This window comes from Pseudorasbora parva, chromosome 8 (assembly GCF_024679245.1).
Source record: "Pseudorasbora parva isolate DD20220531a chromosome 8, ASM2467924v1, whole genome shotgun sequence".
Classification (NCBI taxonomy): domain Eukaryota; kingdom Metazoa; phylum Chordata; class Actinopteri; order Cypriniformes; family Gobionidae; genus Pseudorasbora; species Pseudorasbora parva.
The window spans coordinates 28,574,007-28,599,870 of NC_090179.1; the positions used below are offsets into that span (position 1 = coordinate 28,574,007).

Sequence of the window (25,864 nt, forward strand, 5' to 3'; positions counted from 1 at the left end):
CAGTATGTGCTTTTTTATATAATTTGCTTAGGCTATGTAATGTCAGTAAAAATGAACTATAGGCCTACTCGTGAATGCTGAATATATGTCATTCCATATAAAACTAATAGTTCTCATTCCATTGCTTGAACCATTACATACAAAAATGTTGAAGTAGTTTACACATCTTTAAAAAAAAAAAAAAAGAAAATCTGAAAATGTCTCCTAAATTGAAACATTTCTCTCAGGTGAATCTCAACTTTTACTAATGAGAAGGGTTGTGTGAAGGAGCATTAGTTATGTTGTATGTCCAGTTCCAATATTCCAATTTTTTTTTTTTTTTAAATAAGGGTGTATTTTTTCTTTTGTGCAATGCTGTGAACAAATTAGAATTGCAAAGAGTATGCAGTAAAAATGTGAAACATATTCAGTGTCTTGTACTCAGTTACCTCACTAAATATATTAATATATAACTTTACTGTATTTTTCAAATGGCTGTGCAAATAGTATATAGTGCTGTCTTGAGCATTTTCTGACTTTTTTTGCATTGGAAAACATTTACAGAGTAAACTGTCATAATGAAAACATGATGAAGCCATTTGACTATCTTGTTCATAAACAATGGCGTCAAGACTTTTCATCTTGATGACTGACACTTTCACTGACATGAATAGGCTACTTGCTTTTAAAGGTGGGGTAAGTGCTATCTGGTAACCGTTGTTGGTATTTCAAATCACCAAAACAACGGCTATGGCAGAATCTCTGTGTATCTAATCCAGGTCGAATATTCAATGAAAAAAATCATCCCTTCTATAACAAAAACACAAACCGTTCTTGTGAACAACTCGATAGTACACGAGCAAGACAGTCCAACTAACGAACATATTACAATTATGACAAGATTAAAGTTACAGCAATCACAAAAACACACACAACCGGTCTCATGAACAACTCTATAGTACACAAGCACACAGTCCAGCTAACAACATATTACAATTATGACAAAATTAGAGTCATAGCGATCACAAAATCACAAACTGTTCTCATGAACAACTCTATAGCACCAGCCGACAGTCCAACTAACGACACATTACAAATTAATACAATTATGACAAGATTAGAGGTAGTGGTCAAACTGTTCTCATGAACAACTCTATAGCACCAGCCGACAGTCCAACTAACGACACATTACAAATTAATACAATTATGACAAGATTAGAGGTAGTGGTCAAACTGTTCTCATGAACAACTCTATAGAACACAAGCAGTAACGTTACAGCTAACGACATATTACAGTTATGACTGGATAAGGGTTATAATGATCATGAAAAGAGTAAGCAAACATATATTAGGAGTATAGTATCTTACTTGTCTGAGACGTTGTGTGAGCTGATGCTTGAAGCACAGTGATGAGATTTAGATGCTCCATAAGATGTGGAAATGAGCGGGTCTTTATCATCGCTGAAGTGAGACACAATACGATCGCAAATGGACTAACAAGCGAACATGACACACGAGCATAGTCAAGCAGCATATTAGGCTAGTAGTTCTCGGCTAATGTCCGTCATGTGTGACTCGTGTGTTTTGAATAATGACGTGCACAGAGCGAGAGCGAGCGCTCTTCTCACCATCAATAGTAGACACGCCCCTTACCTGCTGATTGGCTACAAGTTTGTTATTCCACTCGCCCGTGTCCTTTTTCTAAAACGGTTTTGAAATAAGACTTACCCCACCTTTAAGGAATGAACTATCCATTTTTGAGCAGGTGACACACTTTTACAGGTGTGTGCAATAATCTATTATTACAAAACCATTAATAGCCAAACAAACTATTTGATAAAGATTTATGGACGATATGTTCTGGTTGTGGTAAACTTAAAATCACCCAAATTACACCCTATTCTCCTCTGTCACATGCTAGAAGTCCAAGAGCAGGGTAAAAGATCAATTTTGAGGAATCCAATCCTTTATTATTTTTATTATTATAATATTAAAAAGTCATAAATCAAAAATGCCACAGAAAAGTTAAGTCTGAATGGGTTAGTCTTGTCATAAACCATAAACATGATAATACACTCTTTGTCATTAACATTTTTAATTAATTTTCTTTTACTTACAAGTTTATTTTTATATTGAACTTGGTACCCCTTTCAGGAAACCAAACAACATAATACATCTTTTATGCTAGATTCAGGCTTGTACCCATGGCAACATGACGATAATTTAGCTTTTTAAGCCTCAGACATGTGTAGCACCAGACACACACCACTATTCAAAAGTTTGCGATATAAAAATATATTTATTAAAGGGTTAGTTAACCCAAAAATGACATTTCTTTCATTAATGACTCATCCCAATGTCGTTCCACACCCGTAAGACCTCTGTTCATCCTCGAAACAGTTTAAGATATTTTAGATTTAGTCCGAGGGCTTTCTGCCCTTTGAATGTAAGTGTATGCCCACTTGCTGTCCACGTCCAGAAGGTAATGAAAACATCATCAAAGTAGTCCACATGTGACATCAGTTGGTTAGTTAGACTCTTTTGAAGCATCGACAATACATTTTACATTTTGGTCCAAAAATAACAAAAACTATGAATTTATTCAGCATTGTCTTCTCTTCTGCGTTTGTTTTCAAACCTCAAATAAAGAATCAATTTCAAACAGTCGCAAATCAGCAGATTGATTCGTGATTCATATCGCCAATGTCACGTGATTTCAGTAGTTTGCCCTATGAGTTTGCCAGTTTGACACGCGATTCAAATCTTGAATCATGACCGTTTGATTCTTTATTTGAGGTTTGAAAACAAACGCGGAAGAGAAGACAATGCTGAATAAATTCATAATTTTTGTTATTTTTGGACCAAAATGTATTGTCGACGCTTCAAAAGAGTCTAACTAACCAACTGATGTCACATATGGACTACTTTGATGATGTTTTCATTACCTTCTGGACGTGGACAGCAAGTGGGCATACACTTACATTCAAAGGACAGAAAGCCCTCGGACTAAACCTAAAATATCTTAAACTGTTCCGAGGATGAACAGAGGTCTTACGGATGTGGAATGACATGGTGAGTCATTAATGAAAGAAATTTCATTTTTGGGTGAACTAACCCTTTAAGTAAGGATGCAATAAATAGCTTAAAATTAAAGGCATAATGTAGAGTATAAGAGAGAGGAAAATATATAAATTTCAAACGGTGTATCTATTCTAGAAGCCCACAGAAACATGAGGGTAACCTTCAGTAGCTATTACTTCTGTGATATGATGTACACGCTTTAAAGCTAAGGTCTAGGCTACTGTATTGCCATTATTAAATATTACTGTAAATGTAGGCTATACATTTCATAGTGCTTTTTAATCTAAACATAGCCTACATAAATGTATTACAGAATGCATTTTAATTATGAAAGTCCTAAATTATAGCAATAACGTCTCAATGTTTGTGGCTGGTGGCCAGCAGAGGGCGATACATGATTTTAAATAGACTGAGAGTTGGCGCGGCATTCAATTCAAAAATGTTGTGCAATATTTAGCATTGGCCACATGATTTTCAGAAATCGTTCTTAAATGTACATAACTCTCTTTGCATCCTTAAGACAGTTGTGACCAGCATATCAAATGGCTATAGGCCTACGTAATGTGTTACATTTGAACACAGCAAGGATGAGCGGATAACCGTGACGATCACAAAATGTGTTTTTACTCCTGAATGGCTACTTTATGACGGTTGTGTCCCATCCCGTCCCGGATTCCTTTGTCCAGTGAATTAATGTAAACCCCTGCTTATTAATAGGGGATGTGGTGATTGGCCAGTACACAATGTTCAGACATTGCTTGTAAAAACCATAATTGCGTGTAATTTAGGCGTATCTCTTCCGTAATCCAGGACAGTTTTACAAAACGGCAATAAGCAGATGGGTTGTTCCAAACGTTTGTCTCGGCAGGGGCTCGGCACCGACAGTCTTGTTGCACACTCGTTGCAATCCAGCTGTCGGCCATATGTGTGCGATGATGGGGTCGTTGAGTCCATAACCCAGCATCATAGCCTTTCTTTCAGCATGGCTGCGGAACACAGTGTTGGGATGAACAGACTGAAGAACCTTGGCTTATCCCAGAGGGTTCTAGGCTCTTCTAGTTGGAGATGGATGTAGTGTGAAAATGCTGAGGAAAGCCCTTCTGTGGATGAGAAGGTGGGGCTGTTCGGCCTAATCCTGTTATCCCAGCCTTCTTAATCCAGCTCCAGTAGTACACCTCTTCAGTCACACAATACAAATACAAACACACTTCCAATAAAAATACATCACAGACATCATGGAGGACAGCATGATGATAGGCGCTGAAGGGATCAAGAAGACCATCTTGCATGGAGGGACCAGTGAGAAGCCCAAATTTGTCACAGGAACTAAGGTAGTCCAAAATATAGAAACTATTCCAGGATGTTCATTTAATTGTTTGACTAAACAATTTCAGTATTCACAATATTCATCTTTGTTTCATTACACATTTAATAGGTTATCTTTAGGATTATAGAATCCATTTCAGATTAGACAGTTGATTTCCTGACTGTTTAATGTCATAATAAGTTTACCTTTGCACTTGTCTTCAAATAAGCATTAGGTTCATGGGCTTATACTGTAGGGGACTTTAGTAATGGCTTGTAGATATATTTGTGGAAATAACAGCAAATTTAACCTAAAAATAACCAAATACAACATTTCTGACTCTTCCATGTTGCGTACAGGTGACGTTCCATTTCCGCACCCAGCTCTGCAATGATGATCGCACCGTGATAGATGACAGTAAGAAGGCAGGTATGCCCATGGAAATGGTGATCGGGAACATGTTTAAACTGGATGTCTGGGAGACTTTGCTCATGTCCATGCACATAGGGGAGGTGGCTGAATTCTGGTGTGATGTCATCGTAAGTATATTGTGATCCTTCATGTTGTCCATGGTCAGTAGGGGAACAAACTACTCAGGTGGAATAAAACTTGGTGATTCAATTGAATTGAAACAAACGAATCTGAATTGGATTTATATACAGTCAAACCAAAATGTATTCAGACACCTTTAACATTTTCTCACATTATCAGTTAATTCTCAATTAACTTAAATAATCGATTTATGTGCACTACTGTTCAAAAGTTAGATTTTTTTGGAAATGCCCTTGTGCTCACCAAAACTGTACAGTAAAACCAGTAATAATGTGGAATACTATTGCAAATTAAAACAATTTTAATATATTAAAGCAACAATTTTTTTGAACAAATTATTTGAAAAAAAAATTATATTTTAAAATGTAAATCATTCCTGTGATAGCAAAGCTGAATATTCAGAATAATTAATCCAGTCATATTCAGTGATCACATGATCCTTCAGAAATAATTCTAATTATTTATGTTAAATACAGTGTTGCTGCTTATTTTATTTTGTGTGAAAACTGTAATACTTTTTTCAGTATTCTTCAATGAACAGAAATTTGAAAAACAATATCTTGTAACAATATAAAGGTCTGTACGGACACATACTGAATTTAATGCATCCTTGCAGAATAAAATAGTGGATGTATTTGTTTCTTTTTTTGAATAGCTGTGTATGCACAATTAGACTAAAATTATTCATGCCTCAAGTTTGAATGAGGGGCAAAAAATCCATGAAACCATTAAATACCATTTAGCAAATGCCTAGGACACTCATTATGAAATGAATGTCAGAACACTATTTCTGTCATTAAAGCTGAATTAAACTGATAACCCTTTACACAGAAAACACTTTTAGATGAGACATAGTGACTGACCATTTAGTCATGTAATTTATGGTTGTGGAATACCACAGTGAGTTGCAGACTGGAGTGTGGCATTGCGTTAGCCTGATGGAAAGCTTAAATCTTTACCAAATAGGATTAATCCGAGTCTGTTCCACATGGTATGATCATCATTTACAGCTGCCATCCAAGCTCCAGCACATGAGAGATAGGTTACTGTGGCTATAACAGCCTCTAGCATTATAGGAATGTCAAGACAAACACAGTTATGGACACAGGTACAAAAACAGTTATGGACACATCCGAACTACACTTTCACTACACTTTTACACTTTCAAGCTTTATAAAAGTGCCATGCCTTTTAAAATATTTGATGGAATTTGAAATATTCACAGTCCAATATGTAATCCAATAAATGTATACACACAAAACAAAATTGCAATTAATAGTAAAATTTCATTAAATTGATTTGAATAGTCTTTACGCATTTTAATTGAATAATTTTTAGTTCAATTTAAATGTGTATGGATTATTCCATTCAATTTAATGAAATTTTACTATTAAGTGAAATGCATAATTTAGGCTTAAAGGTTTTTATTTATGTAACTTTTACCCTGAATTTTTTAAAACTATTTTAGAGTTTAACAGTCATTATCTTTTCAGTGTTTCATGTTTTTTTTTATTCTTTCTGTGGCCGAGAAGCACACCGGATTGTATCCAATAGTGGCAAAGAGTCTGCGGCGAATCGCAGTAGGTAAAGATCCAGTGGATTGGCACATTCACACCTGCGGCATGGCCAATATGTTTGCCTACCACAGCCTGGGCTATGACGATCTGGACGAGCTTCAGAAAGAACCACAGCCTCTTTACTTTGTAATGGAACTTCTAAAGGTCTGAATTCAATATTACTTTTAGGCCCACTGAAAAAATATTTTTGCATTCATTTTGAAATGAGCTACATAATTGAGCTATTGATCTATATGGATTTCACTGACAGTGAATGAAGAAGAGATCCAAACCACTGCATTTGCTTATAAAGAAGGCTTTGCTGCAAGGTTTTAGTCTAATGACTTTCTTCGGGCATTTAGAAACATTTTTAGACTGAAACATTGCAGTGATAATACAGGTGCTGGTCATATATTAGAATATCATCAAAAAGTTGCTTTATTTCACTAATTCCATTCAAAAAGTGAAACTTGTATATTATATTAATTCATTACACACAGACTGATATATTTCAAATGCCTTTTTCTTTTAATTTTGATGATTATAATTGACAACTATGGAAAATCCTAAATCCTAAAATTCAGTATCTCAGAAAATATTGAAGACACCTGGTGCCACACTCAAATCAGCTAATTAATTCAAAACACCTACAAAGGCCTTTAAATGGTCTCTCAGTTTAGTTCTTTAGGCTACACTATCATGGGAAGACTGCTGACTTGACAGTAGTCCAAAAGACAACCATTGACACCTTGCACAAGGAAGGCACAAAAGGTCATTGCAAAAGAGGCTGGCTTATCACAGAACTGTTTCCAAGCACATTAGTAGAGAGGTGAAGGGAAGGAAAAGATGTGGTAGAAAAAAGTGCACAAGCAATAGGGATAACCGCACCCTGGAGAGGATTGTGAAACAAAACCCATTCAAAAATGTGGGGGAGATTCACATGAGCGGCTGTACAGCCAAAATCAAATTTTGTTGTAATATTGTCCAGTTTAATACTGGACCAATACCTGGTTTAAGGACCATGGTATTGCTGTTCTTAATTGGCAAGCAAACTCGCCTGACCATAACCCCATGGAAAATCTATAGAGGGAGGTAAAGAGGAAGATGCGATATGCCAGACCCAACAATGCAGAAGAGCTGAAGGCCACTATCAGAGCAACATGGGCTCTCATAACACCTGAGCAGTGCCACAGATTGATTGACTCCATGTCACGCCGCATTGCTGCAGTAATTCAGGCAAAAGGAGCCCCAACTAAGTATTGAGCACTGTACATGCTCATACTTTTCATGTTCATTATTTTCAGTTGGCCAAGATTTCTACAAATCCTTTCTTTGTATTGGTCTTAAGTAATATTCTAATTTTCTGAGATACTAAATTTGGGATTGTCCTTAGTTGTCAGTTATACTCATCAAAATTAAAATAAATAAACATTTGAAATATATCAGCCTGTGTGTAATGAATGAATATAATAAACAAGTTTCACTTTTTGAACCAAATTAGTGAAATAAATCAGCTTTTTGATGATATTCTAATTATATGACCAGCACCTGTATATGTTTGAATTATTATTTTTAGGCTACAGCAGTGTGAACATTGTCTTTATTAAGATAAATGTCACATGTGCACCAGCTTTACCCTCTCATAGCTTTGTATTTTTATGACTGCAGTATGATTTTGGCTGAATTATATTAATCAACTTATGACCTGAAGTAGATCAGTGCCTTCAATTCTCAAGAACAGTACACAAAATGACCACTAGGTAGAGCTAGGGCATCATTTTCAAACCTATTTATCCACTTCTTTCAAGATACTCATGGTATTAAATGGAAATTAATTCTGTATGAGAAACTTACTACAGTAATCAATAATGGATTCAGGTGCAGCAGCCCAGTGAGTATGACAGAGAGTCCTGGGCTCTGAATGATAAGGAGAGGGTGAAAGCGGTACCCGTGCTCCACGGACAAGGGAACAAGCTCTTCAAACAGGGCCGATATGAGGACGCAACAATGAAATATAAAGAAGCCATTGTGTGTATAAAGAATGTACAGACAAAGGTAAGACACACCTCCACAGCTGGTTTTTAATACATTCAGTAGCTTAAAATGTCTATATCCCCTGTTGAAAAAAAACAGCATATGCTGGTTAGGTATGTTTTGAAGCATGGCAGCTGGTTTGAGCTGGTTTATGCTGGTCCTTAATTGGTCATGAGCTGGAGCTAGTTTCTTAGGACCAGCACATGACCATCTTAAACCAGCTGCCATGTTTCAAAACATACCTAAACAGCATATATGCTGTTTTTTTTAACAAGGTTCTGGGGGACAATGTTTTGATCATGAAATTATTGAATAATAATGCCACTAATGTATTATTAATGAGGCATGGCACGTCTCATTGAATTGAAATGTCTATGTTTCTCCAGGAAAAGGCATGGGAAGCTCCCTGGCTAAAACTGGAGAAGATGGCCAATATGCTCACATTAAACTACTGCCAGTGTCTTCTGCACATGGAGGAGTACTATGAGGTCATCGAACACACAACTGACATCATCAACCAGCACCCTGGTGAGTAACTGTAAATTAAATTGTCCGTTCTCCAACCATTTATAACGAGAAGTTATAAGTCGAGTGTCAAATGCACCAGCTGAAAGCATTCTCTATTTCCTAGGGGCGATGAAAGCCTTCTATCTGCGTGGCAAAGCACACATGGAGGTGTGGAATGAAGCCGAGGCCAGAGAGGATTTCATCCGAGTGCTGGATCTGGACCCTGGCATGAAAAAGACAATCAAGAAAGAGCTTGCAGTTCTCAAAATGAGAATGGAATTAAAAAATGAGGAGGACAGACTGAGGTACAAGGGAATGTTCGCAAAAATAGCAGGAAAGCAAGAGTCTCTAGAGCTGGAGATTCCAGAGCAAACATCACCAGTACAAGAGAGTCCAGAGGAAACACCACTAGAAGAAACTGCTGAAGAACAAACAAACTCAATGCAAACAACTACGGAGCAAATACCTTCAGCACAATCCAATCCAGAACAAACACCTTCTGAGCTATTAAGCTCTGAACATGTGATCCCAAAACTCAACAACTACTCATCAACTCCAGAACAAACTACCAGAGAAGCTGCTTCTTCAGAACAATCAAATGCAATACAAACATCCCTGGAGCAATCGACTTCTGAGGAAACGTCACCAGAGCGTGCGACTCCTGAGCCAGCATGTCCAGAACAGGCAGACCAGGATCCAGTGTCTTCAGAACAAACAACTCCATCTCACATGACACCAGAATACTCTGCGCCAGTCAATGAGTCTTAAGCATACCAACTTTTTCAAGAGAAGAGCAACAATGAGGATGTGAGATCAGTTTGAATCGTTTAGACCTGTTTAGTAATGGTTTTTCTGTTGCTTTTCATATATTTTACATTACGTAAGACTTTACCAAGTGACTGTAGTTTTGCCATTCATGCAATAAAATAGTACTCACTCAATTACTGGCTGATTTGTCAGCAACATTTCATGTTTTAAAATATATTCATAAACTGCATATGGAATAAAGAATGAAATAGTATCACATGTAATAATTAATAATGTTTGAGCAATTTAAATATTTTTAACTGGATAATTAAATGTATTTAATTAATGAGGTCTCCTGGATTTTCTTGATTCTCAAACATTAGATTGTTTTAATCATTTCAAGAAGTGAGAAGTTACAAATCTGCCTTGAGCTGCATAACTTAGTATTAGACTGCATTTCTTATGTCACTTTTTGTTAGAAATCAATTACTGACCCTGATCCACAGATTAACAGGGGATTTTAATTCTTTAATTAATTATTAACTTTGCCCAATTTGGGAAACCCTGCATTATGTGCATATGACTGCACTGAGGTTTATAAAAGTACTTGCAATGTTAAAATATAAACTGGATCAATACCATTACATCATATGATACAGTTTTAAGGGGATTCCCTAATCTCCATCCACATTCACATGCTCCTTATGTAACCATGCTTGTCATCTGGTCGGGACAACCAAGAACATTGTAATAGACTAATGATTAAGAGAGGATCAAATGAGGAAAAGCGCATTGTGAATAAATGATTCAAGCTACATCCACTAATTAAATTAATAAAAGGTAATTAAGGTTTTGGGTTGATAATAAAAAAACAATAACAGCAGAAGGTTGGGAAAGCCTCAAGCATTTTACCACCCCAAATAGCCTACTTTCATTGAGAAAAAAAAAATATGGGCTGCTTTCTTTTTTACTGAATCCTCCTTTTAACCACTTGCATCTTTGACTAATTATCTAACTAACCAAATAATCAACAAGAGCTCAAGTAATGTTTGTTTATGACATTTTAAAAGGCTCACAAAAACACAGGGAGGTATTGCAGCATCCCCAGGGGAAGAACATTCGGAGTGTTGCATGGGGAGTCCTGCAGGACCTCCATCATTGATGCAGAGGAGGTGAGAGAGGAACATCCCTGCACTCACTGCTGCGCAACTACTTTAACCCGCTGCAACATCACAAAAAAGCGCAAAGCACCTGCTTATTCGTTTATTTTACACGTGCAACGGCTTTAAAGACGTTTGGGTAATGCTGCGGTGGAGATGCTGAAGTCCAGATGAGTCGCGTCTCTGTGGTTTAGTTGAGTGTGTGGGCAGAGGAGATCGTCTTCCGATCTGGATTGAACTGAGCGGAACTGAATCCATTAAACAGCATCACAAAGAGAGGATGACCATATCGACATGGGAGGATAATGTCACAGCGACTCTTGACTTGTTTTAATTAGTTTAGAACAAAATTGCTAAAGGAAATAATAATAATAAATAACTGGACATCTTTTTTCGACGTTTAAAGTCATATTGACCGTATGAAAACAATCGAACGCGTGATTTTAAGTTGAAAAAATATCGCAAATAATGGGAAATTAGCGACCACTTTTCTAATATTTCACATCTGCCAAAAGGAGTTTTTTTCTTTCAGAAATATTAACTTTGGATTTTCACAATGGCAATAAACACAGATACGGAGTTTGCGAAATCAAATCTGGGGGAGAGCGGCGGCACGCAACCAGCCGAGACCGAGAAACTCCTCGTGACCACCGAGCCCACCGGGGTGAAGACCTCCAGCTCCTTCACGGTCAATGTCGGGGGTGACAAGGCTCTCGATGGGGATCAGAACGGCCACAGTCTGCCGCTGAGATCCGGGTCAGAGGGGCAGCTCGGATCGGCTCCTCTCTCCCCGTCCAGAGTGAGCCTGAGCCGCACATCATCCACCGGTAATGCCGCCCAAGAGCAGCAGAAACCCAAAGACTACCTCATACTGGTGATTTTTTCCTGCTTTTGTCCCGTGTGGCCAATAAGCATCGTTGCGTTGGTCTATTCAATTATGGTGAGTAGACCGATAAGTTATACAATTGAAATTATTCAAGGTGCGTTTTATTTCCACATTTTATACAGACTCGAAATTGCACTAAAAGTAAAAAAAAAACTCATTTACTTCAATAAACACTGTCTGTCTGTCTGTTGTATGGCAAGCCGTTTTACATTAATTCCTTAAAACTGTTAGCCTACTTGTACTAACATATGTTTAAATGAGTCAAAACTGTAGTGAATTCTAATTCAACAGTTACTGTATCTATTTTCCCCACCAGTGAGCCACTCATAAATAGGTAGACTAGGCTACCAATAAATAAATACCAAAACTGAAACAGATAGGCTACTAGTAGTTAACTACTGGGATAGTTTTACTAAGAAATATAATGTTAATATTAATGGGGAAATAAAGTTAATAAATAATATCTGAACCAGCATAGAACCTTTTTTTTCTATTTTTCTTTTTTTTTTTTTTACTACAAACGGAACAGTTGCATGCTACTGTTGGTATACTGACTAGCACTAAGTACTAGTATGTAATGAATACGTACAGTGAAAGTGAAAACGATAGTCGCTAACAGTTGGATTTCTTTCTAGCAACTGAAACTATGTACTAAAATAGTTAGACAATAGTTAGTTTTAAATTTATACTATTGAGTATAATTGATAAAATGTCTTGCCATACTCTTGCAAATCATATGCAAAAGTGCAGGAGCTGCATTGAGAGAGCAGAGCACAAATCCACTGACAGGTGTGATTTACAGCCCTGCATATGCTCGCAGTAAACGGACCTGACTGCGTGCTTGGGAGCTATTCGCCAGAAAATTGGTGCAGACTACCTCCACCGCACATAAGCACCTACACAGCAGAAACTCTGGGGACTGTGGAGCAAAAAAGTCATTTAGGAACCATAAATGGGGTGTGAACTGTTTGTTAAAAGCCAGAAAATGAAAGCAAGCCTAATTTTGATTGAAAGCATTGTTACTGCAGAACAAGCTTTAGGTTTATACTGTTGAGGCAAACATTTGTTCAAAGCATAGATACAAATATAATTATTAAAAAAAATATCAGCCAAATAGCATCTTTATTTCCATCCAAGTAACTTGGAGGATCGCACTGTGAGAGTGCACACATGTAGGGTGTGGTACCATTTATCTGTGTTTAATAGAGACATACTGTAGCCTACAAGAGATTGCATCCATGACATACTCTTGTTAGAAGATAACAGTGTGCCCTGCTTGTTCTGATCAAAGATGAGTGCTTCTGTGTTCACTTTTTCAACCCCCCTTCTCTGAAAGAACAGTGAATAAAAACCTCAGCAGAATACAAATTAGACTTTCTAGCATGTTCACATGAGAGCAGCTTTTAAATACATCATTTCAATACATTTAATAAGACACACAATTCAACCATTGTGTGCTCAGTTTTCATTACAACTTTCTACGTGTTTCAGTGGGACATGCACTTTTGGAGAAACACAAATTAGAGCATTATATTCTCATCAGGGGAAAGGCGCCATACAAATGTGCTACAGTTTCTTGTAAAGATCAAAATCCTTTACATTTACAGTTCAGAACGATCCCTGCTGTGCCCCTGTCAAATGCCATCTGACTCGATGCCCTTTGTGTTAGGACAGATGGGATACTTAGAGTCCTGAACACTCCTCATGGACTTGATGCAGTTCAAGTTTAAGTTTATGAGAATGTATTGAAAGCTACCAATATTCTTCTGCAAACACCTGTTCTACTGACCACAATCATGCAAATACCTTCCCTCAGCCTGGTCTGTCCACACAAATACAAATAAGCCTTTCTTCCATACCAATAGTGACAGCTGAAACAGAGCTGGCTGACAATTTAACAGAAAATTTAGCCTTACCCTACTATAGAGAACCCTCAGTCTTATTTTGGGACGTAATCATTAAAGAACGGATATTACCTTGGTGTAGTGTGTAATAATGCAATTTGTGAATGCAAAAGTTCTGCACAGTTTCAAAGATCAAAGTGCACAAGTTATTGTCTCCGGAAGGAAGATCTAAATCTAAACTGCCTAAAAAGATTTGTCAGTAATTCCACTCTCACTTCCGGCATAAACCTACTTAGGCTTGTTACAAATTTGCATAATGCCCATCTATGGTCTGTCCACAAACAATGACTCAATGGTCACTGTTTGTATTACTGTGTACACAAGTGCTGAGGAAACCTCCAGAGCTGAAATTCAGATATTTTAATCTGCATTCATTTCTGACAAGCACTGTAAGTGGTAGACCAATCACAACAGACTTTTTAATTATATTTTTATTGCTTTTAAGACATGTTAAATTGGAAAAACTCAGGACATAAACACTCACATACAATCAACATAAAAGAAAGGGGAAATACACCCACAAATACATACACAAAAAAGCTAAATAAATTAAATGAAGGACTCCTACAGGATGCGTTCCAACAATACTTATTTTCTTACATATCTTCTAATATCCTATCTAATACATCACCATTGTTTTATAATATATATATTCTCTTCTCAGTTTAAGGTTACTTATATATATAAATATTTCATTCAAGAGAAATAGTAACAGTGATTAAACCCGAGCGTCTACAGACCTTCCTTCATGCTCTAATCGAGAGTTTGCAGACTTCTGCGGTTCTTCTAAAAACATGAAATCAGACCTTTACTATAACAATTTTTGGTCATTTCATTTTCCAAGATGGATGAAGGGGGGCTATTTATAAAACACTTTTGAAACGACCATGTAAAATCCTTATTTGCAAATACCTAAATGTAGTAATCCCTTCTCGAAATAACATAAATCTATCCACAAATCTTTTTTTTAAATACCTTTCTCTCCCCATAATTTGAAGCCAACATCTGTTCCGCCTGAAATAAAATGAGCATTTCCCCATTTAGGGCAGTAATGAGATCATAAATATGTATAAGAGACACTCAAATATCTCTGCGTTTTATTTATGAAGTTCACAACCTCACACTCTTCATATTGGCTTTGCAGGCTAAACAGTCTAACATCTTTTTTCCCATTATTCCCAAGTAAATATTTGTGCCTTTTGAATAAGGTGACTAAATACTTTAAAAATAAGTGCACAAACATGAAATAAGAATAACATACATCATTTTGTTGCTTTCACTGGTCACTACAGGAAGTTAAAAACAAACAAACATAAATACCTACATTATATAAATGGGGGGGCCGAACAGGAAATAATTGAATGTAAATAAATCTTGAATATATAGTTCTAACTCTAAATATATAGTTATAAATCTGAATATATAAATTCAACTCTGAAAATTTAAATGCAAATTCTGAATATATAGTTATAACTCTGTAGCCTAGAAATCTAGACGCACCCTAGCGGCAGCAAATCTAATCTGCCTCGAGTGTGAATATATAAATGTAAATCCTGAATATATAGCTATAACTCTGAATATATAAATGTAAATCTGAATATATAGTTATAACTCTGAATATATACACGTAAATCCTGAATCCCAACTGAGCAAGCCAAGCCAAAGGCGACAGTGGCAAGGAACCAAAACTTCCTTGGAGAAAAATAAACCTTGGGAGAAACCAGACTCAGTCGGGGTGCCAGTTCTCCTCTGGCCTACCTTACAGGTCAGAAATCATATTAGGTCGGAATATTCTACATTTCTGGGAATCGCGCAAGAGACAAGTTTATTTAGGATGGCGCATCGATTACACAAGAGTGTAAAAATTTCGAAAGTCGAAAGTATGAAAGTTTGCAAGTATTTGAGTATTCTGCCGGTGAGGGGTTTATTAAGGATGACATAAATATATACATATATACATCTAAACAGTTCCTCTCAAAGAAATTGTAACTGGCAACATAGCAAAGTGTTGTACTGTATGTATGCATCAGGAGTGCCAAAAGCAATGAGCTTACAGAGGCAATACAGTGGCGAATAAGATGTTATGGTAAGCTGAAGCTCATGGAAGCAGAAAGGAATCTTTTTCTGGGCATGGGGAGGTGGAGTGGAATGAATTATCCAATCCCAGTGCAATGGGAGGACCAGTAAAGCTGTAACTGCACACACTGCAGCTTCTGCTGGTAAAATATGGTAAGCAGAGCTGTTGAATGGCTTTGTTTCTGTGTCCGATATTACATGACATTATAACAGGAATTTGAGACTACACTTTTTGCTTTTCCAGCTTTTCAATACCTCATATGAAATAGCTTTGGAAAATATTGATGCGTTAAGCAGCTTGTTGCTCGTCTCTCAAACAAGCCCTATTGTAATATGGTGTCATCATGTTCTCACAATGCTGAGTGAAACATTACATGATGAAAGCAAACAGCCAGCGAGATCATGTTTCCAGTGCACCTGCTCATCCAGACAACAGAAGCTTGTTTCCATGTGCAAAATTGAGAGACTGGAGACAAAAAAAATAGACTAAACAAATACATTAAAACTACAATGAGGAAATATTAATAATAAAAATAATAAGAAATAAGTTACGTTCTGGGAGGCAACGACATGAAGATATTCCAATTTTATTAAATACCATGTAAATACAAGTCCATAATTGTTTTAATGTTACTTCAGATAAACAATAAATGTCCGATTTAAAGGGGTGGTTCCGTGTTTTTTTTCTAAGCTTGGAAGTGTTTATGGGGCGCAGTATAACATGTCTTAATACTTCTTTTCTTTTTTTTAAATGTAAAAAAAAAAGTATTTAAAACTTATTTTTCTTATATTTTTCCTTTATTCCACACCGCTGTATCCACTGTCCTTTGAACGGCTCGTTTGCTTCCTGCGTCTATGAAGCCCATCCCTCCGAAAAACACAATGGTCTTAGATTGGTTAGATGGCCAAATGTAGTTTTATGTATTTTTATTGGCTGAAGTGCCAAGCCCAGGTTGTCCGGAAAAACACCACAGCCCTTAACATTACAGGCAGAAGTCACATCTGCAGTGACTAGCAAGGGTTTATGATGTCACCAAACCAGGAAGAAGCTTGTTGCAGTCCAAACCAGACGTTTTTGTAGGCAATAAACTCCCATAAGTTTAAAAGACAATTTCTCTGTTTGCATTGAACTTTTTTGAGTAGATTAAGTAATTTTGCAGATACTGTTTACGCTCAAGCAGCAACATTACACAGTTAAAAAAGTGAAATCGCATGCAACCACCCCTTTAAACATTCTACATTATCTATTTTTTTTTTGTTTAAATGAATGAAAAATTAAACACTAAAATCTAAATCAATTTTAAATGTTAAAAGCAAATTAGGCATTACAACATTATACTGTGAAGTATGAAAATCCATATTATGGATTTGTCAAATGCCATCTGACATGGATCCATATGATATACTGTACATCCAAGGTATGTAAAAGTAAAAAACTTAAATAATGATATGTCAGGCAATTTGTATCGACCCTTTCAATAAATTAATTTAAAACTGAACCTTTAAACCATAAAATGCATGAATGTTTACCTATTATAATTATATATTCGGGTCTTTAGCAAACCAGATCTATATTTAACACGTGGATGGGTCTCTACCTGTCATAATAATATAAAAATGTTCTGATATTAAAATGAAAATTACAGAAGAATAAAATCAAAACATATGTTTTTACCTTTTGGAGCTTGGAAGAGTTCCGTTTGAGCAGACGTTCAGCATCTGGCTCATATTCACTTTTAACATCTTTAAAATCAATACATTGATCACTAACAGCTTCTTCACCAGATCCACCATCAAGGGAAAGTGACAATATTTGATTGCGTTCAGTGCTGGCTCTGAAGTCAATTTTATGTTTTGCTGATGATACTTCTTGTTGTTTTGTTTTCTGCCTGCAGTGGCTAAGAGTGAAACATCACTTCATCATTGTGTATCAGACATTGCTACCTTATTCAGTCATAATTCAATTATTGTTGTGCAGAAAAGTATACTTGCACTGTTACACACCTCGGGTCATTAGCCACCCTATACAATTTTCTTCCCCCACATAAAATGTATGGGAAAGCAAGCATTTTTTTCTTATTTTGTTTATTATGACTTGCTTGAGGAAAAATAAGAAGGTTGATGTCGAACTACTTTTGTGTTTCAGCCTTAGTTCAGCACCTTCGGAATTGGCAGGAGGGTAGTGAATTAGGTCCCGGGTCACTAAAGACCTGAGGCATGCATTAAAGAGTTCATGTTGCCACCTGCAGTCTTGACTAATGGCCCGAAAAGAAGGTAGCCATTAGTTATAATTGCAGAAGAGCAGTTAGTTTTATCAAAAAAAGAAAAGAAAAATGCTTGAATGTGGTTAAATATTACTGTCATTATAATCAAATTAATACTAAAATATTAAAATATTTGTTTCTTGTTAAAAATGAATGTATTTTGGACTAAACAAAAAATAAGAGGGGGGACTTTGCCTCCATTGTGCAGGTTTTCTACAGTCACTCCTCTTTGGCTGCTGGCATGGCTGTTTATAATTAATGGCTCAGGCTTGTGAGGGAACGCTAAGAGCTCCTGTTCACTCCCAGGCTGCAGCAGGAGATGGAGAGGGGGAGGGGAGCTGTCCTGTGTTTATGGGAGAAAGTAAGGAGAAAAGGGGGTCATCAAATCGGCCCAGAAGAACTGGCAAAGACTTTCCAGTTCAAGAGAAATATATTACAGGCCAAAGCTCCTGGGGAATCAGCGTTATCCATTTGCTGTGTCACAGGACCACACCCCTCCTCTGCTCGGAAAAGCCGCACAAAGCCCATTAGAATCCACTGGCGTTTCTGAGCATTCTCTAAACCGCAGTCAGGCAAATTGCACCTCAAAACACAAAGAGCCGGAAGCTATTTGTGCGGCTGCACACGACACATACTGCACTGTCATCCTGCTAAATTAAAGCAGGTGAGAACAGCCGTGAGATTGAAACACAAGAATGGCAGATGGTATTTTACTACACAGTATCTTCAAAAGGCTCCCACTGATTGAAAGCGCTGATACGGCGTTCCGCAGTGATTAGGGAATCAATAACGTTGTGCTGCTCCGGACACATATTATAGCCCTGCTAGGATATCAGAGCCAGTCTGCAGTATTTGAACTGAGACGATGGGTTGGTTAGCAGGCTCCGGCTCTTTTTTTAATCTGCAAAGCAGATATTTAGGTATATTTCACAAGACAAAATAACTAAAATTCCTACAAACAATGCATCTCAGAAATGTAAATAGCCTTCGATCTAAATGTTGCTGTGTGCAGGCTTTTGTGATAGTTGCATGAGTGATGAGTCCCTAAATTGTGTCAAATCTGGACATCAACATTGAGTCATATGGTTGCAAACTTGTTCAAACTTGACGCTCTAGGTATATATATATATATATATATATATATATATATATATATATATATATATATATATATATATATATACACACACTTACCTAAAGGATTATTAGGAACACCATCCTAATACTGTGTTTGACCCCCTTTCGCCTTCAGAACTGCCTTAATTCTACGTGGCATTGATTCAACAAGGTGCTGCATTCTTTAGAAATGTTGGCCCATATTGACAGGATAGCATCTTGTAGTTGATACCGAGATTTGTGGGATGCAAGATAACAGCATTTATTTATATACAGTGCAGGCCAAAAATTGAAACATTACTATTTGTAATGTTTTTGAAAGAAGTTTCTTCTGCTTATCAAGCCTGCATTTATTTGATCAAAAAAAAAAAAAAATACATTTTTAATATTGTGATATATTATTACAACTTATGGACATTTTATGGACATTGGAATTGTCAGGATCGTTACTCCAGTCTTCAGTGTCACATGTGACATCCAGTCTATCACATGATCCTTCAGAAATCATTCTAATATTCTGATTTATTATCAGTGTTGCAAACAGTTCTGCTGCCTAATTTATTTGATGAATAAAAAGAACTGCATTTATTCAAAATAAAAACATATTTTCAAATAATATAAATCTCATTTACTATCAATATTTATCAATTTAACACATCCTTGCTGAATAAAATTATTGATTTATTTAAAAAAAAAATTTTTTATTACTAACCAGTAGTGTATATTGTTGTTACAAAAGATTTCTATTTTTAAAACATTTGCTTCTTTTTTCCCCCTTTTTTTGTTTACTGTTTATTCATCAAAGTATTATAAAAAGGTATCACAGGTTATGAAAAAATATTAATATTATAAAAAAATCCAACTTTGAAAATGAATCCTCATATTAGAATGATTTCTGAAGGATCACGTGACACTGAAGACTGGAGGAATGATACTGAAAATTCAGCTTTGCATCACATAAATAAATGATAATTTAAAGTATAATAAAAAAAACAATTATTTTAAATGGTAATATATCACATTTTTACATTATATACAGTACAATATATATCTTTTTTTTTCTGTATTTTTTTTCTGTATTTTTGATCAAATAAATGCAGGCTTGATTAGCAGAAGAAACTTCTTTCAAAAACATTACAAAAAGTAATGTGTCCACAAACTTCTGAATAGTACTGCACACACACACACACACACACACACACACACACACAGCAAGCGAGGCATGAGCAGAGCTCAATACTGTGGCTCCAAGAGTAACAGGTAAACTGCAGTTTGACATTGTGAAAGCAGAGCCTCCCTGTGGGTGAGGGAAGATTGTGTGTATGTGATGGGGGAAGCTCTTCAGTTTCTCCAACAAAACCAGTTTGACAGAGCTGTAATCCTATCTGCGATTGTCCTACTGTGTGCTCTAAGTGAACGCTGAAGACATGATTAAGAGGATAATGGTTCCACAGTCGGCCTTTAAGTCTTTGGTTGTACATTCACCAGGGATGAATGTGAAGACGGCTTCCTACTGTGTCTGTTTAACATTATGCAACTTTAAGGATTTCTGAGCCATAATCTGTTTTGCTTTTTCCCATAGCCAATATTTTCTGTGTTTAACTCATTTTCATCATCTGATTTTTTTCTTTTCTCAACTTGGCAAATATTATCTTAAAAGGATAGATCACCTAGAAATGAAAATACTGTGTTCGTTTACTTCAATACTCACCTTCTTTTCATTCCAAACCTGCATGCAAATTTTTTTTAAGTTTTTTTTTAGGAAGATATTTTGAAGAACATTGGGAAACAAACATCATTTCTTATATTTAACAGAAGAATAAAAAAAGTTATACAGGTTTGGAAGAGCATGAGGGTGAGTAAATAATGACAACATTTTGAAAGATACCTTTTTTTTATGTCATACATCATATAAATATGGAGTAAGTGTTTCCCCAAACAATAGTACATCATTACAGGAGCTGTCAAGTCAGAAGGTGCTGAACTAAGGCTAAAACTAAAAAAAATGTGTGAAAACCGTTACATGTTAAGTAAAAAATACCTTAGTTGAAAATAGACTACATTAACTCAGTTGCAGTTAGTTAGTTATGCTCAAGAAGGGCCACATAATGTTTCAACCCTTTTACCAGACAACATTTTTTTTAGAGCAACCAAATCGACCTGAAACTAAGAGTAGTTTCAACCTGACATGCTCCCTATTGTCCACAAAAAATGAACAGTGTTAAAAATCTGATATAATTTTTTTCTTGACCATCTAGAATCTGGACCCCCACATTGGCCCCCCACTATGCCCTACTTATATAATTCTTTTGGGAATCAAGCCATATATATCAAGTACAAATTACTTGCTATTAAAGTCCTACTTAATGCTTCAGGAAGTCAGTTCAGAACCTTGGACAGCGTCGCCACTCCTGAGACTTCTGAGTTTCTTTTACGATAACGTGAGATTACGTCACATCGCAAGACGAAAAACCACGCCGTTGTGATGGAGAATGGAATTAGCATTTGAGTGTGGGGAGGTTGGTTGGCCACTGTGTCAGAGGCTTTTTCCTGCACAATCTATTGCTCAGTATTGATTACTTTAATGCAGTCTACTGGAGAGGCTCTCCCTAGGGTACACTGACCATCTAATGGGTGGCTGTGGCGTAGGGCTGCACTAATAAGGAAACACGTTTTTCAGCTCGCCTGATCCTGTATCCAGATCACTTGAACAAATCACATTCACCTCTAACCTTGCATATTCACATCTAGACTTCAATCGATGGCTTAACTGAAAACAAGTCTATTGTAACAGCTTTGTGCATGCATTTGTTTTCATACATTCATTCTTTTTTGTCTCGCCACAGTCCAGAAACAGTCTACAGCAGGGGGATATGGATGGGGCAAGACGCCTGGGACGCTTGGCACGGCTGATTAGCTGTGTTGCCATCATTGTGGGCCTCATTAGCATCATAATCTGCGTGGTGGTCACAGGTACGTCATACTACAAGCTTTAATTGTGTCATCTAGAAACTACAAGACATGACGTGTGACTTATTATTTTGACTCGGAAATCACAACAAGTCAAGAAATGTAATGAGCAAAAAATTTGAATTTTGAGTGTTTTGTGTTGTTTTTGATAAATAAAAGTATCAGCTTTCAGCTTATGCCTTTCTTTATCAAGAATTTCAAATACATACATTTCATTTGGATTCTGTATTCCAATATGCTGATTTGGTGCTCAACGCTATTTTGGTGAATAGAAAGTGCAAGTTAAAGGGTTAGTTCTCCCAAAAATGAAAATTCAGTCTTTCATTACTCACCCTCATGCCGTTCGACACCTGTAAGACCTTCGTTCATCTTCTGAACACAAATGAAGATATTTTTGTTGTAATGCGAAGGCTCAGAAAGGCCTTCATTGACACCATGTGTCATTTCCTCTCTCAAGACCCATTAAGGCAGTAAAGACGTCGTACAAAGCCCATCTCACTACAGTAATTCTACAATCATTTTATGAAGCGCAAAAACGTATATAGTGATGGGCCGATTTCAAAACAAAGCTTCCTGAAGCTTCAAACCATTATGAATCAGCGTAATTTCAGCAGTTTGACCTACTGTCTATGGGTTTGACATGCTATTGATAACACTCTGAGGCTTCAGGAAGCAGTGTTTTGAAATCGGCCATCTCTTTAGTCATCATTTAGTTGTTGTTTTTTTGTGCACAAAAAATGTTCTCGTCGCTTCATAAAATGATTGTAGAACCACTGTAGTGAGATGGACTTTATAACGTCTTTAGAGCCTTTTATGGGTCTTGAAAGAAGAAATGACATTGGTGTCAATGAAGGCCTGTATGAGCCATTGGATTTCAACAAAAATATCTTCAATCGTTTTCTGAAGATGAACTCAGGTCTTATGGGTGTCGAACGACATGAGGTTAAGTAATTAATGACAGAATTTTCAGAACTAACCCTTTAAATTAAAAAAGGGTTTGAAATTATTTTAAATCAATATTTACTGTCACTTGATCAATTGGTAACACTTTACAATAAGGTTCATTAGTTAACTACATTAGTTAACATCAACTAAGAATTAACTGCACCATAAATAAACCATTTATTTATCTCTATTAATTTTAAAATTTGACTAATGCATTATTAAAGTGTTGCTAACATTAGTTAATGCACTGTGAGCTAACATGAACAGAAGGACTTTTATGAACTAACATTAACAAAGATGAACTAACCATGAACAACACCTCTGTTCAGCATTAGTTCATGTTAACTAATGCATTAACTAATGTTAACTAACGCAACCTTATTGAAAAATGTTGCTGATCTATTTAATGTGTCCTTGTTGGAAAAAAAGTATAATCTAATAAAATCTTATGTAATAAGTTACCTAATATTAAAAATATGCCTAATTCTGTCAAAAATACCGGAACAACTTTCTTAAAGACAAGTTATGACAGCCACCATTAACATGATTTTATCTCGACAAGTTTGGAGTAGAAACATATTTATATAAAAGAAATTCATTCAGACTCAAAATGACTTTCTAGGCCAAAATTATTTGCATACTATGATGTTTAATAGGTTTCTTGTATTTCATCACTCAATGCTTTTGTTATGATTGATATGCTCTTTTTTCTGCTTTTTCCTCAGTAAATGGAAAAAGGGGATGAAGTAAGATGAGAAACCCATCTACAGCACTACAGCAAAAACTCACACGCAATGTAATTAAAATAAGATCTCCCTCTTAACAATAAAGCCACAGAAGTTGAAAAAGAAGACTGTAGCAACTAAAGATCTGATTAAATAGCAAAAACTGCATGCAGTAGGTTAGCATGCTCAATGAAAAACAAAAAACTAAATCCCATATGTTAAAATGAACAGTGATTGCTTGCATTATGTAAATGAGAAACATTGCTGTTTCAGCCAGAACTCGTCTGAGGATGACACAAAGGACAAGGGGACGTTTTTTTAAAAAGATGGTCTTTGAAAACATGGCTATGCCCCGGCAAGCTGCATTTTAACCTTATATTACTCCTGGTTGATCTTGCATTAGAAAATTATGCACCAAGATATTTACAACATAACTACTGATGTATGTTTTATAAAAAGATTTATATGTGAAGTTTAAGCTACGGGGAATGAAATAGGGATGACAAGACTGTTAGAGGCCTTGTCAGACTTAACGGTAATGGTCATTGGGGTTGGAGTTTCCTTTTTTGTTCATTTATTTTGTAGGTTTTGATTATAAAAATGACCACGTGCATGTCTGATCTCGTATGTGAATAAGTGTCAGCAATTTTCATTACTATCCTTTTTTTATCTGTGAGAGTAGTGGGTATCTACAGATGGGAATGTACATCATTGTCCAGTGTAGTGTGTGTCCAATGCTTTATTCTCTCAATGGCACATAGCTCATGGAGAGCTCTGTCCTAGCCATAGGGCTTCACTACACGTCCTATACTAGTATAGTTTCCTTCAGAGGTAAGACTATAACTTTACGCATGCCAGGCCTCTCTCCTGACAAAAACTGCTGGAGCATGGACATTCAACTAGAGGCATGCAACGGCCAGCACCATTCTGTGCCAAGACCTTAATATCAGTATGCTAAACAAATCAAAAGACTATTCATCGTTTCCGGGATTCTCTCAAGGACAGAATTCGCTGTCGCAAATCTCCCTTACTTAACCCATATAAATATGAGATATATATCAGCATATTTATAGAAATATTTAGGCATGCTGCGGGTGGACAAAACTCTTTTTTTATCTTCACCAAGAATGAGCTTGTTTAAGGGACTTTTCTTTGACACGTCTCACAGTGTTGATTGCATCTCTGACTGATAATTCATCGATCTGCTGATATTAATAAGACAAAATTACACAAATCAAATATGATGTTGTAAAAATGGAGGTACAGATACATAACAGCACTTATCTGGTTAGCTAGACTGAGGGAGGTTTAGGAAGGAAACATTCCACAGCACGGTCCATTGATCCGCTTCATTCATACTGAATTAAGTATTTGACTGCCCTGTCCTAGATTTCTAAGCACTTGATCACTTATTATTCATCATTATTCTCATGTCACATCAATACTTTTGTATGACCTTCATGTATAATCTCCTTAAACTAGACTGTTAGCACCTAAACACCTAAGATATTATTTGTAGAGATTGTACTGTATAATTTACTGTTTTGTGAATTCATGTACGTAATCTAATGCTAATTTTTTCCAGAAATAGATTCTGTTAGCAATTATGTTACTGTCTAGCTCATAATAACCATTAGACCAATATGAAATGAGATGCAAAACTGCTGCTATGTGTCTTTTAAAACTGTGATATATTATGTACAACATATGTTTTTCTATGTACCTTTGCAAGTGTGAAATAAACAGTAACATGCATGGTCCACAACTTGCTTGCAGCTATTGATCCCATGCAGCGCAGTGGTGGAGAAACATAAGCAATTAGAAATTAGCATAAGAAATGACTGCATTAGCAAAAAAAGTTACATTGTTAAGCGCACCACACAAAGAAACACAGGAAGACAACAACTTTCAAAGCCTTTCAGCCCATAGCGTACATATTCATACGCTTCATTTTTCATGCTCTTGACTATTGCTACTGTAAATAATGCATGGCTAAGGAAATGGCACAAGATCTACTGGCTGATTTTGCACTTCCCTGGTTCTCTGATCTCTAAGT

The 25,864-nt window shown here is 36.3% G+C and overlaps 2 protein-coding genes across 8 annotated transcripts in view; both read left to right on the forward strand.

The window, feature by feature from the left end:
• Positions 1-9,967, forward strand: part of aipl1 (aryl hydrocarbon receptor interacting protein-like 1) — a 36,336-nt gene extending 26,369 nt beyond the window's left edge. Inside the window, exons 1-7 of one of the 7 annotated variants that reach the window (XM_067450643.1) lie at positions 2,798-3,051; positions 4,030-4,391; positions 4,726-4,905; positions 6,451-6,639; positions 8,353-8,529; positions 8,895-9,036; positions 9,140-9,967. In XM_067450643.1, the coding sequence (XP_067306744.1) occupies positions 4,296-4,391; positions 4,726-4,905; positions 6,451-6,639; positions 8,353-8,529; positions 8,895-9,036; positions 9,140-9,783 (1,428 nt within the window). In that variant the 5' untranslated portion in view covers positions 2,798-3,051; positions 4,030-4,295 and the 3' untranslated portion in view covers positions 9,784-9,967. Of the gene's footprint in view, positions 1-2,797; positions 3,052-3,163; positions 4,392-4,576; positions 4,906-6,450; positions 6,640-8,352; positions 8,530-8,894; positions 9,037-9,139 lie in introns of those variants that run through there. The other 6 variants (XM_067450644.1, XM_067450646.1, XM_067450642.1 and 3 more) reach the window with 6 other exon arrangements.
• A 924-nt stretch (positions 9,968-10,891) lies between these two features.
• On the forward strand, positions 10,892-25,573 carry trarg1a (trafficking regulator of GLUT4 (SLC2A4) 1a). The gene is made up of 3 exons (XM_067450648.1): positions 10,892-11,862; positions 22,015-22,141; positions 23,809-25,573. The coding sequence occupies exons 1-3, from the start codon at positions 11,479-11,481 to the stop codon at positions 23,826-23,828; spliced, it is 531 nt and encodes a 176-aa protein (XP_067306749.1). The 5' UTR covers positions 10,892-11,478; the 3' UTR covers positions 23,829-25,573.
• The last annotated feature ends 291 nt before the right edge of the window (positions 25,574-25,864 follow it).